The 19,377-nt window shown below is 38.8% G+C and overlaps 1 protein-coding gene across 2 annotated transcripts in view; it reads right to left on the bottom strand.

Annotated features, from left to right (window-relative positions):
* Positions 1 to 19,377, bottom strand: part of SNX24 (sorting nexin 24) — a 90,720-nt gene that overhangs the window by 31,984 nt on the left and 39,359 nt on the right. Inside the window, exons 2-3 of one of the 2 annotated variants that reach the window (XM_054185390.1) lie at positions 12,230 to 12,313; positions 5,550 to 5,654 (exon numbers count right to left, since the gene is read on the bottom strand). In XM_054185390.1, coding sequence (XP_054041365.1) covers positions 5,550 to 5,654; positions 12,230 to 12,313 — 189 coding nt within the window. The other variant, XM_054185391.1, reaches the window with a different exon arrangement.

The raw sequence follows: 19,377 nt of genomic DNA, 5'->3' as shown, positions 1-19,377 counted from the left end.
GACTGAGGTCGCATTTCTCCTTGTTGGAATAGCAAGAGGCAAACAGAAATTGAATCAGTTTAGTAGTGAAGAACTAATGAAACTTCCCACTAGGTGATGGAAAACTCTTTTTCTTCACAATCAGGTAAAAAACCCTGAGAAATCAAATTATCTCACTCCCCAGAATGATAGTGAAAATGGGCAATGACTGACACTCAAAGAAAACAGAAGATTCTTATTCTCAGTTGAAATACGAAAAGCTGTATTAGCTCTACAATGCTCTGCAACACAGTTTCCAAATCAACAAAAAGATCCTTTCAGCATTTTAATTTTTTTAATTGAACCTAAAACTTTTATGAAGCAACAAGCACACAACTAGGTTAACTTAGAAGAAGACAGTTTCAAAGGTTTTGATGACTAAAATCAGAGTTGGTTTTTTTTTTTCCTGGGGCTAGGGAAGGTTATTTAATCCTTCCATCCAGATTTAGTGATTTGTTCATGCCCATTGTCCAGTTACAAAAGGCTATTTATTTAAACTTTACTACAAGGAACTCAGTATCAACACTTATTGAAGTAATTAAAGAAAATCAGCGTGGCCCACAAAGAAACAACACCTTGGGCCAAATTTTCTGATATTATTATTAAGATATTATTCCTTCTGCAGTCACTAAATGCAGAAATAGCTCCTTTGTCTTAATTTTTTTGCAGTTGCTGTTGAACTGTTCTCCAAAAAAAGAGTAAAAAAGTGTAATATAATAACGGGTGATTTTCTCTTTTATATTTCTGATGAACTTACTCATAAAGCCACTACAGATTATTCATCACTCCATCCACTGTTTTCCTAACTCCACCCTGCTGGAAACTAAGGAGACAGGATTGGATTCTACTTTCTTAAGAGCAAAATCACAACAGATATGGTTTTATTTATCTTTTTCAGGAAGGATTGGTAGTTAAAATATTTTTAAAGAGAAATGCATTTTGAAGAATACTGAAATATAGGTCAAAGTGCTTCTCAGATCTCCAGATTATTCCCTTAAATGGAAAACAAATCTCTAGTCCAGTTTCATAAACTCCATAATTCATTTTGAAGATTTGGATTCCTGAAACTGCTGGAATGTTGAAGTTCATCAAGTCTTCAAGTCTCACAGCCAAGCAGCACTTTAACCAATCTTATCTCCAGTATCAGGACTGTTCTCTTTGTAAAAAGTTCAAGAGTAAATAAAAGGCAAGTATGTTTTCTTGACCTCAGCCGAGAGAGAAATATTAGCTCTACATATTAACTCTGGTTAGAGACATATGTACATATAAACCCTACATACATACAGGGCAGTTCAGAAGGCTTACAGCCCGTGTTTTATACTAGTCTCGCCAGTCACAAGAAGAATTTCTTCAGGTTACCCAGACCACAAGAAACAAGTCAGAATCCTGAACCCCATCAAAAATATGGGCCTCCTCCAAAATCTCTCTCCATAACCAAATTATTTCAGTGAAGACGAGCAGCAGCTACACAGTCTCATGCTGAGGTGTGGGTGACACTTCACAGTGAATTCTGTTAACGATGCCTGTTATCTTGTTGGACTGATGATATCAGCAAATGATGAGATTTCTTCTGCCCAAGGGGGTTAGAAAATATCTATTCCATTGAACTTTAAAAGGCAGACCTGTCAAAGGGCAAGTCCCTGGGGCAGAGAGACTGGATGGCAATAACATCCAGTGTCAGCTTACTGGGACAAGGATATGACCTAACTCCAAATCACTAGAGAGCAGGTGGCTAGATCAAATTCTTTCCCATTACCAATTCTCTGGAAATAAGCCCCATAAAAACTGCTCCTCCAAGAGTACATCATATAAAATCTATTTGTAACAAATACTGATCAGATTGACGATGCAGCTGCAGCTGCTTCAATAACCAATTAGATAAGGTCCCTTAGTGCTGCCCTTAGGAATCCCAACAATCTCTTCAATGTCCAAAATAAAACCCCAACTAGCTGTCCAGTTGACCCATCCATAAGATGACTTACCGAACTCATACACAACAAGAACTGTGCAAAAGGGAGCATTTCAAGTAATCTTTATCTCCTTTAAATACACTTCCAAAGAAGACTGTATTTCTTCATTGCTTTGTGATAACCAGTCAGTCCAAGATTATACAGTGGATTAAAAAACCCAAAAAACCAACCACCACCCAGAAGCTACAATGCTGATTAATGGTCTGCCCTATCATCTTCCACACTTACCTTCACCTTCTGGTACTTTCAAGCAAACATATTTCTCCAGGGTCACAAACATACTATCAGGAATCACAGATTTTCAATGCAGGTCCAGTTGGCAGCACTTCTCCAGGCTCCCTACACAACTAGCTACCTCAAATCTGTATCCTCTACCTTTTCTCAACCACAAACTCTTCAGGAAACATATCAAGAGAAGGCATTTCGTAATCATAAACAAATAATAGCTAAGTTCGAATCCTAGCAATCTAATACTACCATCAGAGAGATTTTTGTTAGCAATAGTGCAAGCCAATGATTTGTTTTACAAATTTTAAATCAAAACCACCTGGATTCTCACCTCTGCTGTATTACAAGCTACAAGCTCAGATATACAAAAAAGTAGCTATTAAATAAGAATTTATATCACACACTAATTGATTTATGGTAACTCTTGGTTGATAGCCACCACAAGGTAATTAGAGCTGGTTTAGTCCTCTTCCACTGTCAGTAACGGGCATTTTCTTATTTAGCTGAAACTAAGCCAGCTCAGGCTCAAACAAGTCCTCTGTACTGCAGGTTAATATCATGCACAGAGACAGTTACCACAGATCAGCAGAGGAGCAATGGCTTATTGCTTCATACTAATTTGCTTGAATGTCTGGGGCCACACTCATCTTTGCATCTGTTTCCTCATTAATAAATTAAACATACTCCTTTTTTCCTCTTGTCAGTCACTTGACTGTTCCCAGTATTCATGAGGGCTCTGGTATTATTATTATTATACATGCAGTTAAATTACTACACATACTGGTGCTTACTAGTCAACTGTTCCACAGTATTAAAAACTTAAGTTGTAAATTCCAGCCACACTTGTAAAATATAAAAGTCACTTAAAAATAATATAGATAAATTATTCTTTCACAAATCCATGAAAATTGATCTAACAAGAAAAAAATCCCCACTCAACTTTTCATAAACAAGAGAAAAATAAGCCATCTGATGAATATTAGTTAACAGTGGATACTGACAAATTTAAGAAAATTACTATCTGTATCTCACAATTTAGTAGTATTTGGTTTATTCATAATTTTGCTATTCTTCAGAAAGATATAATGAAGTGTTTCTGATCTTCTGTCCATCCACTCCAAGAAACAACCAACTTGTGCTGAAAGGATTTAAGAGTGTGGTTTCATCATGAAAAGGTCACAACAAAGTAACATGGTACTGGCAACTGCAGCACCTTCCGGCGCAGAGAGAAGAATTTCTTGCTTTTCTTTATCATCTGAAAATATGTTTGCAATGTTTTATATACATAGTGTTAAATCAAAAACTGTCCATGTCTTCTGAAATTGTAGCATGTTCCTACACTGTGTCCTGCAAGATGCTTGGCACTATTAAAACTCTCCTGATAACTGACCTTAATATGAACTTTTAATTGTCTAAAATCAGGCTCTCATTATTTTAAAAGTTAAAATCTCATGGATGATTAGTTCTGCTTTCTATCAGCAGAAACAGAAATTAATGACTTTGACAAGAATATTACTGATTTTTGTTCTTGTTTTAATTTAGTATGCACATTAGTGTGGGTATAACTTAGAGGCTTGTCATGTTTTAATCAGATGATGTCCAGCAGTCCCTTCCAATCTAAACGACTGCATGTTCCTATGATAGCCAACAGTGATAGAAGAGTAAAGTTAATTAAATGTACAAGGCTGCACAAGAACAAGAGTTGACTAACTCTTCCAGAAGGGGGAGATGTTCTTTTAAAGTTTATCAGCAATCAAAAACTGCTAATCAATCTACCCCTGTATCTCTTTAACAAAATCAACCTCGTAAGAGAAATTGGTACATGTGCCCTAGTAGTGATATTCTCCAAAAGACAGCTGCACAAAAATAAAAAAAAAATTAAAAAAAAAAGCAACCAAAATTCACAGCAAATGGCTGTAAGATAAAAATATACTGATGATGGAGCAAGCTGTGCTGACAGACACCAAAACCAAAAAGGCTTATTTCTTTTTAAAACCAAATTGTTTCCAACAGCAATGTTTTTTCACCCATACAATAAATGTAATTTTTAGATGCCAATAATGCTATAAATATCATAGAGCAAGAAGGAAAAAAGGATTAAATTTTTCAATTTAACAACAGTAACGAAATATTAAAAAAAATAAATTAAAATTAACTGTGTTGCCTGAAATGCTCCCTATATCTCAGAACAAAATCTGAGCTGTGTTTTTCTCCTCATTCCCAAATTTTTTAGAAGTTTAATGTCAGAAGTAGTACTATCTCATCTCACACTCTAATTCCATTCTCCTCCTTAGGCAGTTTCCTTTTACAAACCTTCCCAAGAATCAGGGTGGTAACTGAGCGGTGCAGGTTACCATCTATTTTCTATGAATGCAGCTCACTGTCCACTATGTTGTAGTTCACCATTCTTCCAGTTGTGCCACTGCAACTGTGGATCATGACATAAATCAGACCTATGAAATTTCTACTGTTTTTACTACTCTGATCTGAGTAAAAGAATACTCTCACTCTTGTCGTCCTCCCAAAACAATTATCCTCTGACTCAGATAATTTCTATGATCCTCTTCAATAAAACAGCACTTGCATCAATACAGCTGAAGGTGAGGTGAACTGGGAACACGTCTAGAGGAACTCCTTAATCCGACTTTATCACCACAGAAATGGCTGTGAAAGTACACCACAGGACATTTTTAAAGCAGTCATGGTGAGATTGAAAATTCCGTTTATTAAAAAAGGCTGGGATTTATCACTGGTATATTTAGATTTCTATATGTCTCAGTCATTCCTGCAGACTCCCTTTACAGCCTGTAGTAAGATCAGAACCCAAAAAGGTCCAGTCTGGGACTTTAAATACAAGTTTCCAAACCAACTGAGATGAATATGGAATGATAGGTGCCTATTTCAATTAGATGAACAATTCAGATACAGGCATGTACAGTAGAGGGATATGAATTTGATGAGTTGATTCTTCTCTAGTCGGTCTAAATAGAGATGAGTTAAATAAAGCCTCCTTGTATCTCTTCTGCAACACTTCTGATTGGTATGGTCAGAATAACTTTGGAGAGAGTAACATTATTTTCCCCATTTTAGGTACAGGAAAATGAGATACTAGTAGGTTTGCCAAAGTCAGTCAGCAGCTTTTGCCAGAATCAGAAAAAAAATGAAAAACAGTCTGGATTTCTAGCAATCATCACTGCCAGTAAGTAGCTCATCTTCCCCCTCTAAAATTGTCTGTCAGTAGAGCACCCCACTTTATATGTTCAAATGCTTTGGACACTACCACTCTGAAAATGGATGCTGCTTTTACTTTCACAGTGCCGAGAGGAGATTCACCTGCAAGTACAACTCCAAGCCTTGCCGTCGCTGCTCCAGGACCTTGGGGACCCAGTTTCTCACATGCTTTGAAGGGATCTCTGGAGTTCTTATGAACTTCTTGAGCTGCAAATGAAAAGAAACGCAGACAGAAACGAAGTATAATAGCATCCCTTTAATAAAATAAACATGTTTATTTTAGAGATGAGGCAGTACAGGTTAAATAACCACGCATAAAGGACAACAGCATGGCAATGAAATTACTCACCATCAACTCACTGAAGTAACAGCAGACTTCACACCTACGGGCTGCAGTTAATAATCTCCACATCTATCTGCCCTGGTACCTTACCAAAAATTTGTTGTGAGTAACCGCCTTAGAACAAAACTGCAACAACTATGTAAGAATACTTGACATGAGCTCCCAGTTAGCTAGCCTGGGATGATACCTCACAATGTCACCATGACATACCCAGGTATTACCTTGCTAAGTGCAGTGACAAAACACCGAGAGAATTTCTAACTCTAGATTTAGGCAACTGTGAGCAGGTGGGAGAAGTCCAGGGAGGAGAGCTAGCCATTTCTCTGGAGAGCTCACAATAAAGACAGCAAAATATCCATGCTCTCAAATTGCACCAACAGACCGACAGTTTTGTGTATTTCTCTTATACAGAGAAATGGCAAGATTGCCACTGAATATATTTCCCAGAGAGCTCCGTAACTATTCCTCCAAAGATTCCCACAGGAAAGCTTTTATAGAGATATACAGGAATGTGCATATGCATACACATGAGGGCATATAGGTGGACACAAAAATACATTCTGACAACACTGAGAATCCTCTTGCTGGAGCAATATATTTTTTCAAAACCAAAACACATCTATGTTTTCCTCAAAACTACAGAGCAAAAAATAATAACTGGTATAGACTCCATTGCATTTTAATAGAAGGTGACATTAGACATTCTTTCTGTTAGATATTGCCTCTGAGTAAATCCGAGGCAAGGAATTCAAGGAAAGAAACTCAAAATTGACTTTGACATGCATACCCATGGGAGACTGAGAATTTACATTTCATCTTTGAGCTTGCTGAGATGTCACTATAGGAAAAAAGCAGTGCCAACATATCAACGTCTCTACAATTACAAGTAACAAAGCTGCAGCAAGGAAACCTCAATTGCTCTGGAAACATTTTGTGACTTCCTTGTTTCTTAACAGTGCTAAATTACAATTAAATGTGAAGTGAGAAAAACAACCCACCAAAACAACACTCCAAACCCGTGTACTTTTACTGACTGATCTTAAAGCCAGACTATAAACCCCCAATTTTTCCTCTAAATTAGTCGGGAATGATGAAGAAGCTATGGTCACAGCTGTTGCGAACTATGACAGCACCTGCAGATGAGTAACAAATGAGGAGAATGCTCCAGATGAGGGGAGACAGATCTGAAACAATACAAGCATCCACCAAGGCCTAGCTGCTTACAAGATAAATACTCTGTGGCTGGTACCTCAGCTGATGATTAACAATCCTTTCGTGCTTTGTGGCCCTGCTATATAAAGCATCCAAAAAACAACTGCGTAAATATTCACACACAGGTACTGTGTGTAGGTATAAAGCACACGCTATACAGATGTACAAAGAATAAAACATAAGCCCATTTTCTTATGCTTACAATAATCCAATAATATATTGCAACAAATAATTACTACAATGTCAAAGAATATTAAGCAAACCTATGTATATGTTAGCTATGTTGCTTCAGAGCTGTCCCTACACAAGAAATATTTATCTGAGGACAATTATTGGCTGCAATACCTTCCCGTTCGTAACACCGACATAATACCTATTTGTAGGGTCTATTTCCTGCAACACTAAAAGATGGCTCATATTATGAAGTAAAGAATTATTTGTCTGAGTGTGAAAAGTCAGTATGATTTACAGTGTATACTAATTATTCTAAAATTATAAAGAATTTGCAAAACGAGATGTAGAGAAATCAAGATTTTTGCAAATTTCACTGCAGTAGCTGCGACGCTGTCACCTTCTAGCATTCTGCTGCTTAAAAAGAACTACGAATATTTAAAAACGTAAAGGAAAAAAGTATAAAAAGGGATTAGAGAATAAATACAAAAAAATGGTTGTATTTTTTTACTATATTATACACATAGAAAGAATTTAATTATTTCTAAAAAACTCTCCATATGAGAATAATAAAACTTTTGTTCAGACTTGAATACAACACTGTAATCTCAATGGCGGATAACCTGAAAGGCCTGGTTTGTCATTCATAACCAGGGCAAAGTATAATGGTTTATGCAAACTATTTCAGAAAAGCCAACAGCAGTGGATGGTTTCTGTCAAGGCAATAATTTGTACTCCTGGTGCTGCATGGCGGTCTTGAAAAGACTGTACACCCTTTTCACTACAGCCAGGTTGCACAGGAAGTGGGGTTTAATTTCTTTACACAACTGGAACGTGAGAAAGGTTGAGCCCATGAAGGAGACAAATCCAGCCATGTTCTTGGAAATGGTTTTGTTAAAAAAAATAATTATCAAAATTAATCAAAACATTAATTGGCATTCTGATGAATGAATAATGTCCTACATAAGCAATGGAGCCCTCCTTCCTCCATACGATGACAGTGGAGCATGTTCTTCTCCAGTGAAAGGCACGGTCTCCCCTTCAGCCTCCATTTTCTACCACAGTTGTTCTCTACAGAAGCTTTGTTTCTCCTGCTCACTACAGACATCTCCAGCACTAAGGGCACCTTGAATACACAGTAAATCTAAAGATACCTTTCCAATTGCCAGTACGCACAGCAATTTAGAGTGAAACTTACATTTTAAATTAAAGGGGAAGAGAGGAACAAAAAAAAAAAAATACCCTATTGGCATGCTGAAAGCAAAGTGGTATCTGGACCTGAGTATAAATAGTGTCATGGGATGTAAACAAATTGTTCACAAAGAACAATCAAGATACAAGTTCAAAAATATTCTTCTCCAGTACAAATTGTTCAAATACACAGCCTACTTTTTTTAAGAGCATTGAGATTTTCTGCTCTAACACAAAACAGAGAGAAGAAAGGGTGAAACCACATACTGTATTACCAGAGAATGCTTTCTCGGGGATTTCTGTAACACTAAATACTCTAAGAAAAGTTCAGAGCACAAGCTGTTCAACCATGTTTACTGAAATTTTACTACAACTTCAAAAAACAAAACTTAAGAAAAGAGGTATACTGTTGCCAAAATATGCTAAGTGCTTTGCATCCATACATGGAACAAATAAGAAAAAGTCATTATCGAGTTGGCAGAGTAATTTGAACAGACAGAAAGCAGATGAGGAATAAGATGAAACAAATTGAAGAGTGGTGCAAAGTGTCTGGTTAGAATACCTGTTTTTCAGGTTTGTTTATTTTGCTGCTATTTCTGGAAAGAAGAAAGGGACCATCATTTATGTTTTTCCTGGTGTTCTAAGGAGAAATCTCTGGAAAGGAAGTTACTGCAGAGGAATCAGTGTACAAGGAGACAAATCTGAGAGCAAGACTGCAGTCATTCGTGACTTTTGTGTGGAGTAATTGTGCAACTCCAGAAATTACAGTGAAATCAGACAACAAGGGGAAGAAGAAAAAGCAGAGGCATTCAATGCTTTTTTGCCTCGGTCTTTAATACTGATAGACCTTGGGCTGCCCGGTCCCCTGAGTTGGAGGACCATGACTGTGGGAACAGTGAACAATTTGTGGACCATTCAGTGCCCGTTTGTGAACACTGAAATTGTGAGGAGCCAGCTGTATCAGCTGAATGTTCACAAGTGCTAATGGGATTCATCCGAGAGTTGGCGGAAGGAGATGGCAAATGTTACAGCAAGACCCCTCTTGATCATCTACCAAAGGTCTTGGGAATTTGCGGAGGTCCCTGCTGACTGGGAGCCAGCCAGTGTTAGTCCAATCTACAAGAAGAGCGTGAGGGAAGACCCAGGGAACCTGGGGTTCAGACCTATTAGTCTAACCTCAGTACTTGGAAAAATTATGGAGAAGATTATCCTGGGTACTACTGAAAGGCATTTCAAGAATAAAACAATTATCAGGCACAGCACCCTTCAGGACGAGTTGTCCAACTGTGAGATGATCAGGTACACACTGCACTGGGTGAAGAACTGGCTGAAGGGCAGGGCTCAGTGGGTGAATGGGTAAATGGGGCTACTTCTGGCCGGCAACCAGTCACCAGTAGTGTTCCTCAGGACTCAGTCCTAGGGCTAGTTCTGCTCAATATATTCATCGATGACCTAGATGCAGGAGCACAATGCACCATTACAAAGTTTGCTGATGACCCCAAACTGGGAGGTGCTGTTGACTCTCTTGAGGGACAAGATGCCTTGCAGAAGGATCTAAATAGATTGGAGCACTGGGCAATTACCAATGGCAATTATCAATAACAAGTCCAAATGTCAGATCCTGCACCTAGGACAGAGTAAAGCCGGGCACAAGCATACATTGGGAGAGAAGCGGCTGGACTTCTCAGGCTCAGAAAGAATCACTGTGCCCTGGCAGCCCAGAGAGCAAACTGCACCCTGGGGTGCATCAAACACAGCATGGCCAGCCGGTCAAAAGAGGTGATTATCCCGCTGTATTGAGCAATAGTGCAGCCTCACCTTGAGTACTGTGTGCACTTCTGAGCCCCATAATTTAAGATGGATGTGAAGCTCCTTGAACGTGTCCAGAGGAGGGCAACAAAGCTGGTGGAAGGGCTGGAAGGCATGCCCTCTGAGGAGCAGCTGAGGACTCTGCGTTTGTCTAGTTTGGAGAAAAGGAGGCTGAGGGGTGACCTCATTGCCCTCTACAGCTTCCCAAAGAGAGGAAGAGGAGAGGCAGGTGCTGATCTCTCCTCCCTGGTATCCAGTGACAGAACATGTGGGAATGGTTCAAGCTACACCAGGGGATGTTTAGACTGGACATTAGGAAGTATTTCTTTCCCAGGAGGACGGCGAAACACTGGAACAGGCTTCCTAGAAAGCTGGTCAATGCCCCAACCCTGTCAGTGTTTAACAGGCATTTGGATGCTGCCCTTAATAACGTGATTTAACTTTTGGTCATCCCTGAAGGCATCAGGCAGTTGGACTACATGATTGTTTTAGGTCCCTTCCAACTGAATATATTCTATTCTGTTCTACCCTGTTCTACTCTATCCTGCTCTATCCTACCCACAGGAGACAGTCTACTTGGGTAGGGTGCGTTTTAAACATATAAGTCTTGATTTTCCCCTCTTAATGTTTCCTAACTTATTTTTGTTGTATAATTTCTACTCGCCTGCTTTACTTTCTATTGCAGGATTATTCTCATATGTAAAATAAAGCACACATATTGCAAGGCTTGGTGGTGGGTGTGTGAGTTGTGCTACTGATTCTGATACTGTTGCACATGCGGTATCATATTTAATGCAAACACAAGGGAGAAAAATATCTGAGACATACATGAATTGAAACACTAAACAAGGAAATGAGTATTAAAAAGTGGCAGCTAATACCACAACTTGGGCAAGAAACAAAAAGGCAAGAAATACTGCCATATCTTAATTACAGTGCAGTAAAGCAAAATATATTCTTTTCCTTTGGACTTTTGAGGGCTAACACACAGATGGGTCTGTAGTTGCCTGTTGTTGACCCAAGTTTGTTTATATCCATACATCAAATAAGGCTGGCAAAATCCACCCTCACTACCACCAGGACAATGCTTGTTCCCTGAATAAGATGATTCCTGAGCTGATTCAAGGCCACCAGCAAACATGCTGGTGTGGGTAAGCTCCTCTGACACTGCAGTGGCAGGAACTGTAAATGCCCATGCTCCCCTCTATTGCTTGCAGAGGAAGCTTTTCCATACTCAAGGCAAGCAGCACCAGTCGAAGAAGTTGAGCGTGCACCCATAGTCCACTGCCACTGAAAGCTACAAAGGAACAAACAGCCCCATTGCAGCCCCATTGCTGGCAGTGGGCTCCAATGCTTTTCTAGAATCTCCTTCAGAATACTTGGCCTCCATAAGGCAGAAAAAAATGTAAAACTTGCCTTGCAGCTGCACAACTGTATGGCAGCATTCAGTTAAGTCTGGAGTGCAGAAATCATAGTTTTCCTTCAACAGTGATCAAAACAGTTTAAAGAACTCTTGAAAGTACTGAGTTCCCTTCTATATATTAGCACCATGATTCAGTAGACAAGTTTAGCAGAAATTTTTTATCATGTTCATTGTATGAAGAGCAGCTGCATGAGATGATCTACTCCCTTTTTTCCATTTCTAGTTTCCTGATGTATATAAGTTGTTTCCGGAGCTTTACATAGAGCAGGTAAGCAACACAATATACAGAACTAACAAATTATTTTCCTAATTGGGTAAAAATGAAAAACGTATTTATTTGGTGTAGGAATGTGTCTTTTTTTGTGATTTTACAAGAAAAACATACTACAGACAGCATTTTAGCAACACAGCGTGTAAACAATAACCAAAAAGGAGAGTTAGTAACATCTGAGAAGTCATCATTCCTTTCCACAAAACAGAGAAGAAACTGAATTAGTTGGGAACTCATTTCCAGAGACATGGCTCATAAAATGAATTTAAGATAAACCACGTATTGCAACAATTTCAAGAGAGAGGAAAATATCACAACTAAGGCAAAACAAAGTTACATCTTATAAAGAAAGAGATCACTACCTTTTTATGAAGTGCATGGAATTCACTATACCTCTTCTCCACAAAGTGTTTCCTTCCACTCATTAGCACCTCTATTTTAAAGACCTGAAAATTATAAATAATAAAAAGGAGATTAATGTACTAGTACAAACAGTTCTGTGACATGGCTGTGACTGCACATTTTACCACAGTCATTTCAGTAGGCGGCCCCAAAAAACCCATGACGACCCATGACCATGTGCAGAAGTACAACAATGGGAAGTACGGTCGAATCTTCTGTTAACAAGTTTGTTCAACAAACATACAAAAAGACAAGTTAAGCCTGGACTGTATACTGTACATTAAAAACTAAGCACTAAAATATTCCCATTCAAAAATACTTAATATATTCTGAAGTAGTTAAAACAAAAGATTAAAACAAAGGATGATAAGAACAAAAGAAAAAAAGAAAATAAATGAAGATTCATTCTTTTTCCCCTCTTACAATACGGCACACTAACACACTCACACATGTTCAGGAAGAGCTGGATAACACAATGCAGTATGTTATGCATGGAAAAGGAGAAATAAATGCAAACACTGTATCATAGGTTAATTTCCTCCTAACCTACAAATTCAACTGTAGCCTCAATTGAGCTTGTGCTACTATCTACACCCTAAGGAAAAAAAAAAAACAAACCAAACCCGAAACATTGCAAATGCTTGTTTTCTTTGTATGATACATGTGACAGCTTTTGTTGCTGCCTCTGGAAGGTTGAAAGGCCAGGAGAAGCAGCTCTCTGGATCCACTAATTAGTAGTCACTAACATGACATTTTCTTGATTCGCAGGTCACTGGGTCAGTTCTGAGGGCAAGTGATGAGAAATACTTTCAAGTACTCAAGAAAACACGGTCTATTAAATGAAGACAAGATCAGCAGAAAAGCATACGGAAAAGGTGCCTGGTCTATGTAGGAGTTCTTTGTTTTCTGTTTTGCTCAGAAAATGCTGGAAATAATTATTTCCAGGACAATGAGAGATGATGTTCAGGATAGATGTTTACATCAAGACCCAAGACTTAGGCCAAATAAGAAGTTATTTGAAATACATTTGCAAACTGTATTTATGCCTGAGTGCAGAAAAAAGGGGTTTTTCTGTCACACTATACCCAGCTAGCATTGATCAGAGCAAACACACAGGAACCATACTGGATAAACACTTTCTATTGTCTACTAGAACCTGCCTTTCAAACAGGTCAAAATGCTATGGTTTTCACCCACTAGCCAAACCACATTAGAAACAGACAGCACTTTATTTAATCCAGACTGAAATGCGTCTACCTTTGTTTGAATGCAGTATGGATGGGACTGCAGTCATTTCACACCAATGTTTACATTACCAAAATTAGTTCAGATTGTTGTAATCCATCAAAATAACTTGTGCCACATTGTACCTCTTTGAAAAGGACTATTTCTGTGTCCTAATCGCTGTGAGCAGATGACCTTATTTGGGTGTATTGATTTTTTTCCCCCCCTATCTATTTAGACTATTTTGGGAGAACAGCTATTGGCTATTAAACAATTTCCTCTACACGTGAAAAAACTCCAAGGCACCCTTAGGAATATGTTGTAAGTTCAGAGTTGTAAAGAGAATCACATGCAAAGAAAAATCAATGTAGGCTTTTTTCTTTAGTTGAGACTTAACATCCTAATTATATGAGGGGAAAACATTATTTACATCATTATTCTACACACTGTATGAAATAAATAGTTCTGCAAGGAACAAAACGTTTTGGATTGTACAGGAAAGCCATTGTACTGAAATAGTTTCAAGGATACCTTGGTGGGAAGAATGGTTAACCGAATATAAAACTAGTTAAGTTAGAAGTGACAACAAGTCACTAGTTAAGGTTCTGCAACAGTTCTGAATTAACTTAAATCTCCAGCAATTATGAGCGACTCCTAACACCCACTTACACCTCAGTCAGCTAAGAGCCTCCACACCACTGTTAGTTTAGCGTTTTGCTGGCTACAGGGTTTGCCAAGCAATTTGGAGAAGTCTAGGGGGCTCCTGCCTCAGCTGTAAGCACTCCTTTGACAGGTAACTTTCTTGTGAATCATGGCTTGGCTTGTGCGGTCTCATTTTGATTTTAGTCATATATGCGCAACTTCAGAGAAACGTCTTTCCCTCCGAAAGTCTATAAACCTGTCATTTCATAAAGGAGAAGAGTTGGAATATGGGGAAGAAAGGAAACACAAAACCCTCTGTGGACTTTCTTCTCAAAGCACGTATCTATCTTGTTCTGTGTTTCATCACTGGTTAAGGAACTACAGAAAAGTCTTCCGAACACCGGAAAGTCGGCAGCATTTATTCAGCCTCCTTTTTAATCTTAGCAAAGTTTTAATTAGTTTGCATAATTTTTGCTAATGACACTAAAGAATATACTTGCCAGTTACTTTTGCATAAGATGTGAGAAGAGATAACCACAGCTTCCTGTGCACTTGTCCTTTCCAAAACCACAAATCTGCTACCTTTACACCTTCAACTGTTTGCAGCAGTACAGAGCTTTTAACTTTGCCTCCTACCATCCAAAGCCCTTGGATCCAGCTCTAGCAGACATCTAAAATTTGCAAAGCTGGACAACAGATCTGCCCTGCAGGAAGACGAAAATTACTGTTTGAAAACAAACCCCGCAAGTGGCATTTCTAATCTACTCACTGTGGCACCTATATTTCATAAATTTAAAGCAATTTGTGATAAGTAAGTAGAAAATCTGTATATGTTTTTGTTTAATGCAAATCTAAGTATTAAACTGATTTACAAAGTAACTTATAAAGCAGAAATGCAAGTAAGTGAAATAACACGTATTGTGCTTATGAACTTGACGTTATTAAATGATTTTATTTAGACAGCATAAATTCCAGGTTTGCCTCCTCACTGTTTACCAGATCACAATTCTCAAGAGCAAACGAAAAGCACAGAAGTGAGTTTCTGTGCCACTACTTCATATAACAACATGGCTTTGTGTGAAAGACAGAAAGATACATTAGCTTACGAAAGAGATAGGATCTTTTCATGGATTCAAAATAGCTATAGACAAATCACACACAAATTTAACTGAGCAATTGCAGGCCCTGACAGAAAAACAATGTAAGGAAACTGGTGAACACAGATGAAAGTGCCAAAATAAAGACGGAAGAACTATGGGGGAAAAATGCAACACTGCAAGGAAATTACTTTTCTTGTAAAAATGTTCATGTTCTATGAACAGATAACTCTGAAAAGACATATGACTTTTTATAAGTGACAACTAGTTAAATAAAAAATGCAACAATTAATCACTGAATAAGACAAGTGAAATGCTTTTCCCATAGTCATTGAAATACCAGAAATTACACTACACTGAAAGATTTGCAGTTCATCCTGAGTAGGACACAAGGGACCACAGATATGAAGACACCAATTAGAAAACTCTTTACAAGTACCGTGAAACTAGAAACAACTCATCTTTCTTGGTTACTACCACAACAGTTAATGATGCTTGTACAAAGCCAGAAGATCATTATCCATTAAAAGCATTCTTCCAACAGAATTTAACCCACATAAATGGTGTATGGGACACGCACCTTTGGTTTGGATGCCAGTACAAATAATGTTGATCTTTTGCCTAGCAGAATCGCAGACCCGCAGGTGCTATTCATAACCATCAGAACCATGAAGGAAACTCTTCAAGAAGAATTCCTAAGGTTTTCATTAAGGAGATAGTAAAAACTTTCACGTCTGCCCACAAAACAGGTTTATGTATGATACTTCTCAAAAAAACACCTTTCTTCCCTCTCTTCTTCGCCTCCACTTTATTCCAAACATATGGATTATATTCAGATCTTGGAAACTACTTTCTTAATTTCTTATTGTTCACAAGTATGCTTAATTTTGCCATTTTCCCGAATTTATCAGTTTCTCACCGCTAGCAAACCTCTAACTAAATGATCCTTTTTCACTATTTTCAAGAAGAATACCTACTTTTCTCTTCCTGCTGCAGAAACTGGACGGTACTACTAAATAACTAAATTGGATTATATACGGGCAAACAACTGGTACTCTATCACTGTGAGCTTCCAAGACAGAAAGCACAAATGGAAGTAAATAGGAACCAATAAGACATACAAGAACCACCCCTGCCTTCCTGTAAACCCACTAGTGTTTTAAGTGCACATCAAGAACTGTGTGCTAAATAACACTGATACTGCCCTCCTTCAGTTCCTACAGATGTCAAATGCTGACACTGGATACAAAAGGATAGCTTTTATTTGATGCAAAAACACCCAGCTCAAGTAACTTTGTCTCAAAAACCCCAGAATTAACAGTTTAACAAAAAACACAGACAAGAATGACAAACATGACCAGGAGTATGGAGGAACACTAATGAGAACAGTAACTTCTCAGCTTGGTTTTCTATTACACAAGAAATACACAGATGGTACTTTTATATTCCCTCATGAAAATTACACTAACTACATGGCTTATAATCATGGTAAATTAATACCATCATATTGTGTATATTTATAAATGGAAAAATGAATTGCAAAATATATAAACTTCTGAAAAATTACAGTTAAGAAAGAGATTTTGGGCAGCCTTGTTTAGAGTGAGAAGATACAAAAACCAGAAACAGAAAAAGAGAAGTTTACAAAAAACAGACACATTTGTCTAACATTGACCAGGAAAAAAAAAAACCAACACAAAATTCTAGTACTGTGCTTTTCCCTCTCAAGACCAAGCTTACCAACACTAATTCTATTAAATATGTTACTTACAGAAATAAATATATCCCTTTAGATGCTTCAGTATGCTTGACAGACTTTTGTCTGACAAACAGCTAATGCATTCAAAGTGTCAAGAAACTCAACCTTAAACCTTTGTCGTGGCTGTACGGAAGGAATTCCAGAGCAAATGAAAATGACAGCTACAGTCCATGAAACACTAATAGGATTTCCACGTGTTTAGTGTTTCATTGTTGTTCAGACAATGGCACATTTTCTGTCTCAGCTGTGCTATGACTAGAACAAGACCACGGCATATAGTAGAGACCAAAGATGACTTTAAACCTATTCCTATCCAACTGATGCAGGGAAAACGATAGTCCACAGAATCAGTAAGAGCAGCTGGGTGGTGGTGCTAACCAGAGCTGCATGTAGCTTCAGCAGCAGTTCAGTATCTCAGGGGTGTAAGTGCCTCATGGCAACGCTCCATACTTCTGAATGCCCTCCACAGCAAAGGCGGAGACGACGGTACTCAGAGCCAACTCAAACTTCATAGCACCCTTGATAAAACTGAATCTCGCTATCCCCCAAATGAAAACAAATTAAGTTATTCTGACTTCATCCTTTGGAAGGGGGGGGCAGCAAAACTCAGTTCTACAGTGGGTACAGGGCAGCTTAAGGGTGCAGAAACAGGCTTGACATGGGTCACAGCGGCATGAGGTAAGGGAAATCTCCCTTTTTCTCTCCTCTCCAGCCATACTCGCCTCAGCTCTACTTCTCTCCATCTTGCACCCACCACTTACTTTGGGTCATTCCCACTATGTCCACTTGCTGAGATAAGACCTTCTGTGCCTTAGGTAGATTGCTTATAGTCATATCTTTGCTTCCTCCAGTAGCAACTGCTCTCCCCACTCTACACAAGCATCCCCTACACAAGCTCCTGTACGGTCTTCCCATGAGGAAAGGGCCCCCTTGCTGCTGCAGAACTGGGAAACAAGTTGGGGCACAGCTAAGAGGTTCAGGGGCAGAACAGCCCTGAAGAGCTCGGTTTGATCCTTTTGGTTTTGCTGAGGCCCTAAGAAGGGATGAAAGTGGCTGTAAGAGGTAGTAAAGGAAAAGAAGCAAAAGATTAGGTATTAGAAACTGAGAGTAATCAGTGTTGGGGGGGGAGGGGGGAGGATGAACAGGGACAATGCTGAAAGTCATCCATCCTTCCTAGGCGCAGGTCTCACATGTGCTAAACTCTTCTTGCTGATGGCCATGAGAGCAGGCCGAAAGCAGGAGCTGCAGACAGGCAGCTCAGGTAGCGCAGACGTTTGCAGCACTGGTCCTCACAGGCAGGCAGTGGGCCCAGAGCTAGCACTGCCTCTCTGCAGACCTGGGCAACTGCTTGTTGTGCCTGTGCTTTGACCTACACAGCTCTACTCAACACAAGTGTTCACTTTTTCTGAAGGGCCTCAAAGAGATTGAGGTCCATTACATTATCCATTACAAGATGCACTTATCTTACCTAAAGTCAGTTCAAAATCTGGGCTGGACCCACAAACAGCCCGTTTCTCCCATCCCAAGCACTCTCATGTCTGTTATATGAAATCAGAGTCTTTCACTCAATCCCAACTACAATGTACAATATTAAGTTACAGCACAAGAAAAAAGTACAGTTCTATTAACTATGGAAATCAAGGCTTGGCATTATGCAATTATGACATCGCTTTGTCCAGAGTCTGTGAAGGAGAAAGACCATGTCAGAGAAGTGAAACATCCACTGCAGGATTTCCAGATAATATTCCCAACAGCTCCAACCTCTGTGAAGCAGTTACCTGACCTCTCCTGGCCTGGAGAAGTAGCCTTACTGTTTTTATAATACAATAAACAGATTTTCTACTGTGACATAAACACATTGAGAGGACAAGTATATTTTTTCACTGACTCCTTCTGTTAAAATGCCATGTTATTGCAATCTAACTTGGACCTTCATTACTAAAAAAAAAAGCTGTGTACCTAAGAACAATCAGAAGCACAGATTCTTATAAATGTGGCTCCTACTTCAAATGTCTCCTTAGTAATTTTATGTTACCTTCAGCCCTTTATTTACTGAAAAAGCTGCCTCTTCACTAACACTTACCAGTGTAACGGGTACCAGTACCTACCCAAACCAGACTACAGTCTCTTTGAGAGCCTTTCAGCATGCAGTTTGTCTTTCCCACCAATACTACAAAATAATTAAGGATATTCCCTTTCCTATGCTCTTTTGCAGCATGGTCCTCCTCCACTCATAAAATGGCAGTGTTGGTAGGAATTATGTACAAAAGACGTGCATAGGACTCGGGGGTATTCTTCTGAAGATGGCCTTTGAGAAGTGTATGTCATATTTCTTAGGGTATAGAGGAAAAGGTAGTAAAACAATTTATACTGCAACCCAGTCAGA

This window comes from Rissa tridactyla, chromosome Z (genome assembly GCF_028500815.1).
Source record: "Rissa tridactyla isolate bRisTri1 chromosome Z, bRisTri1.patW.cur.20221130, whole genome shotgun sequence".
In the NCBI taxonomy this organism is placed as follows: domain Eukaryota; kingdom Metazoa; phylum Chordata; class Aves; order Charadriiformes; family Laridae; genus Rissa; species Rissa tridactyla.
This window is presented reverse-complemented; position numbering and strand designations above follow the sequence as displayed.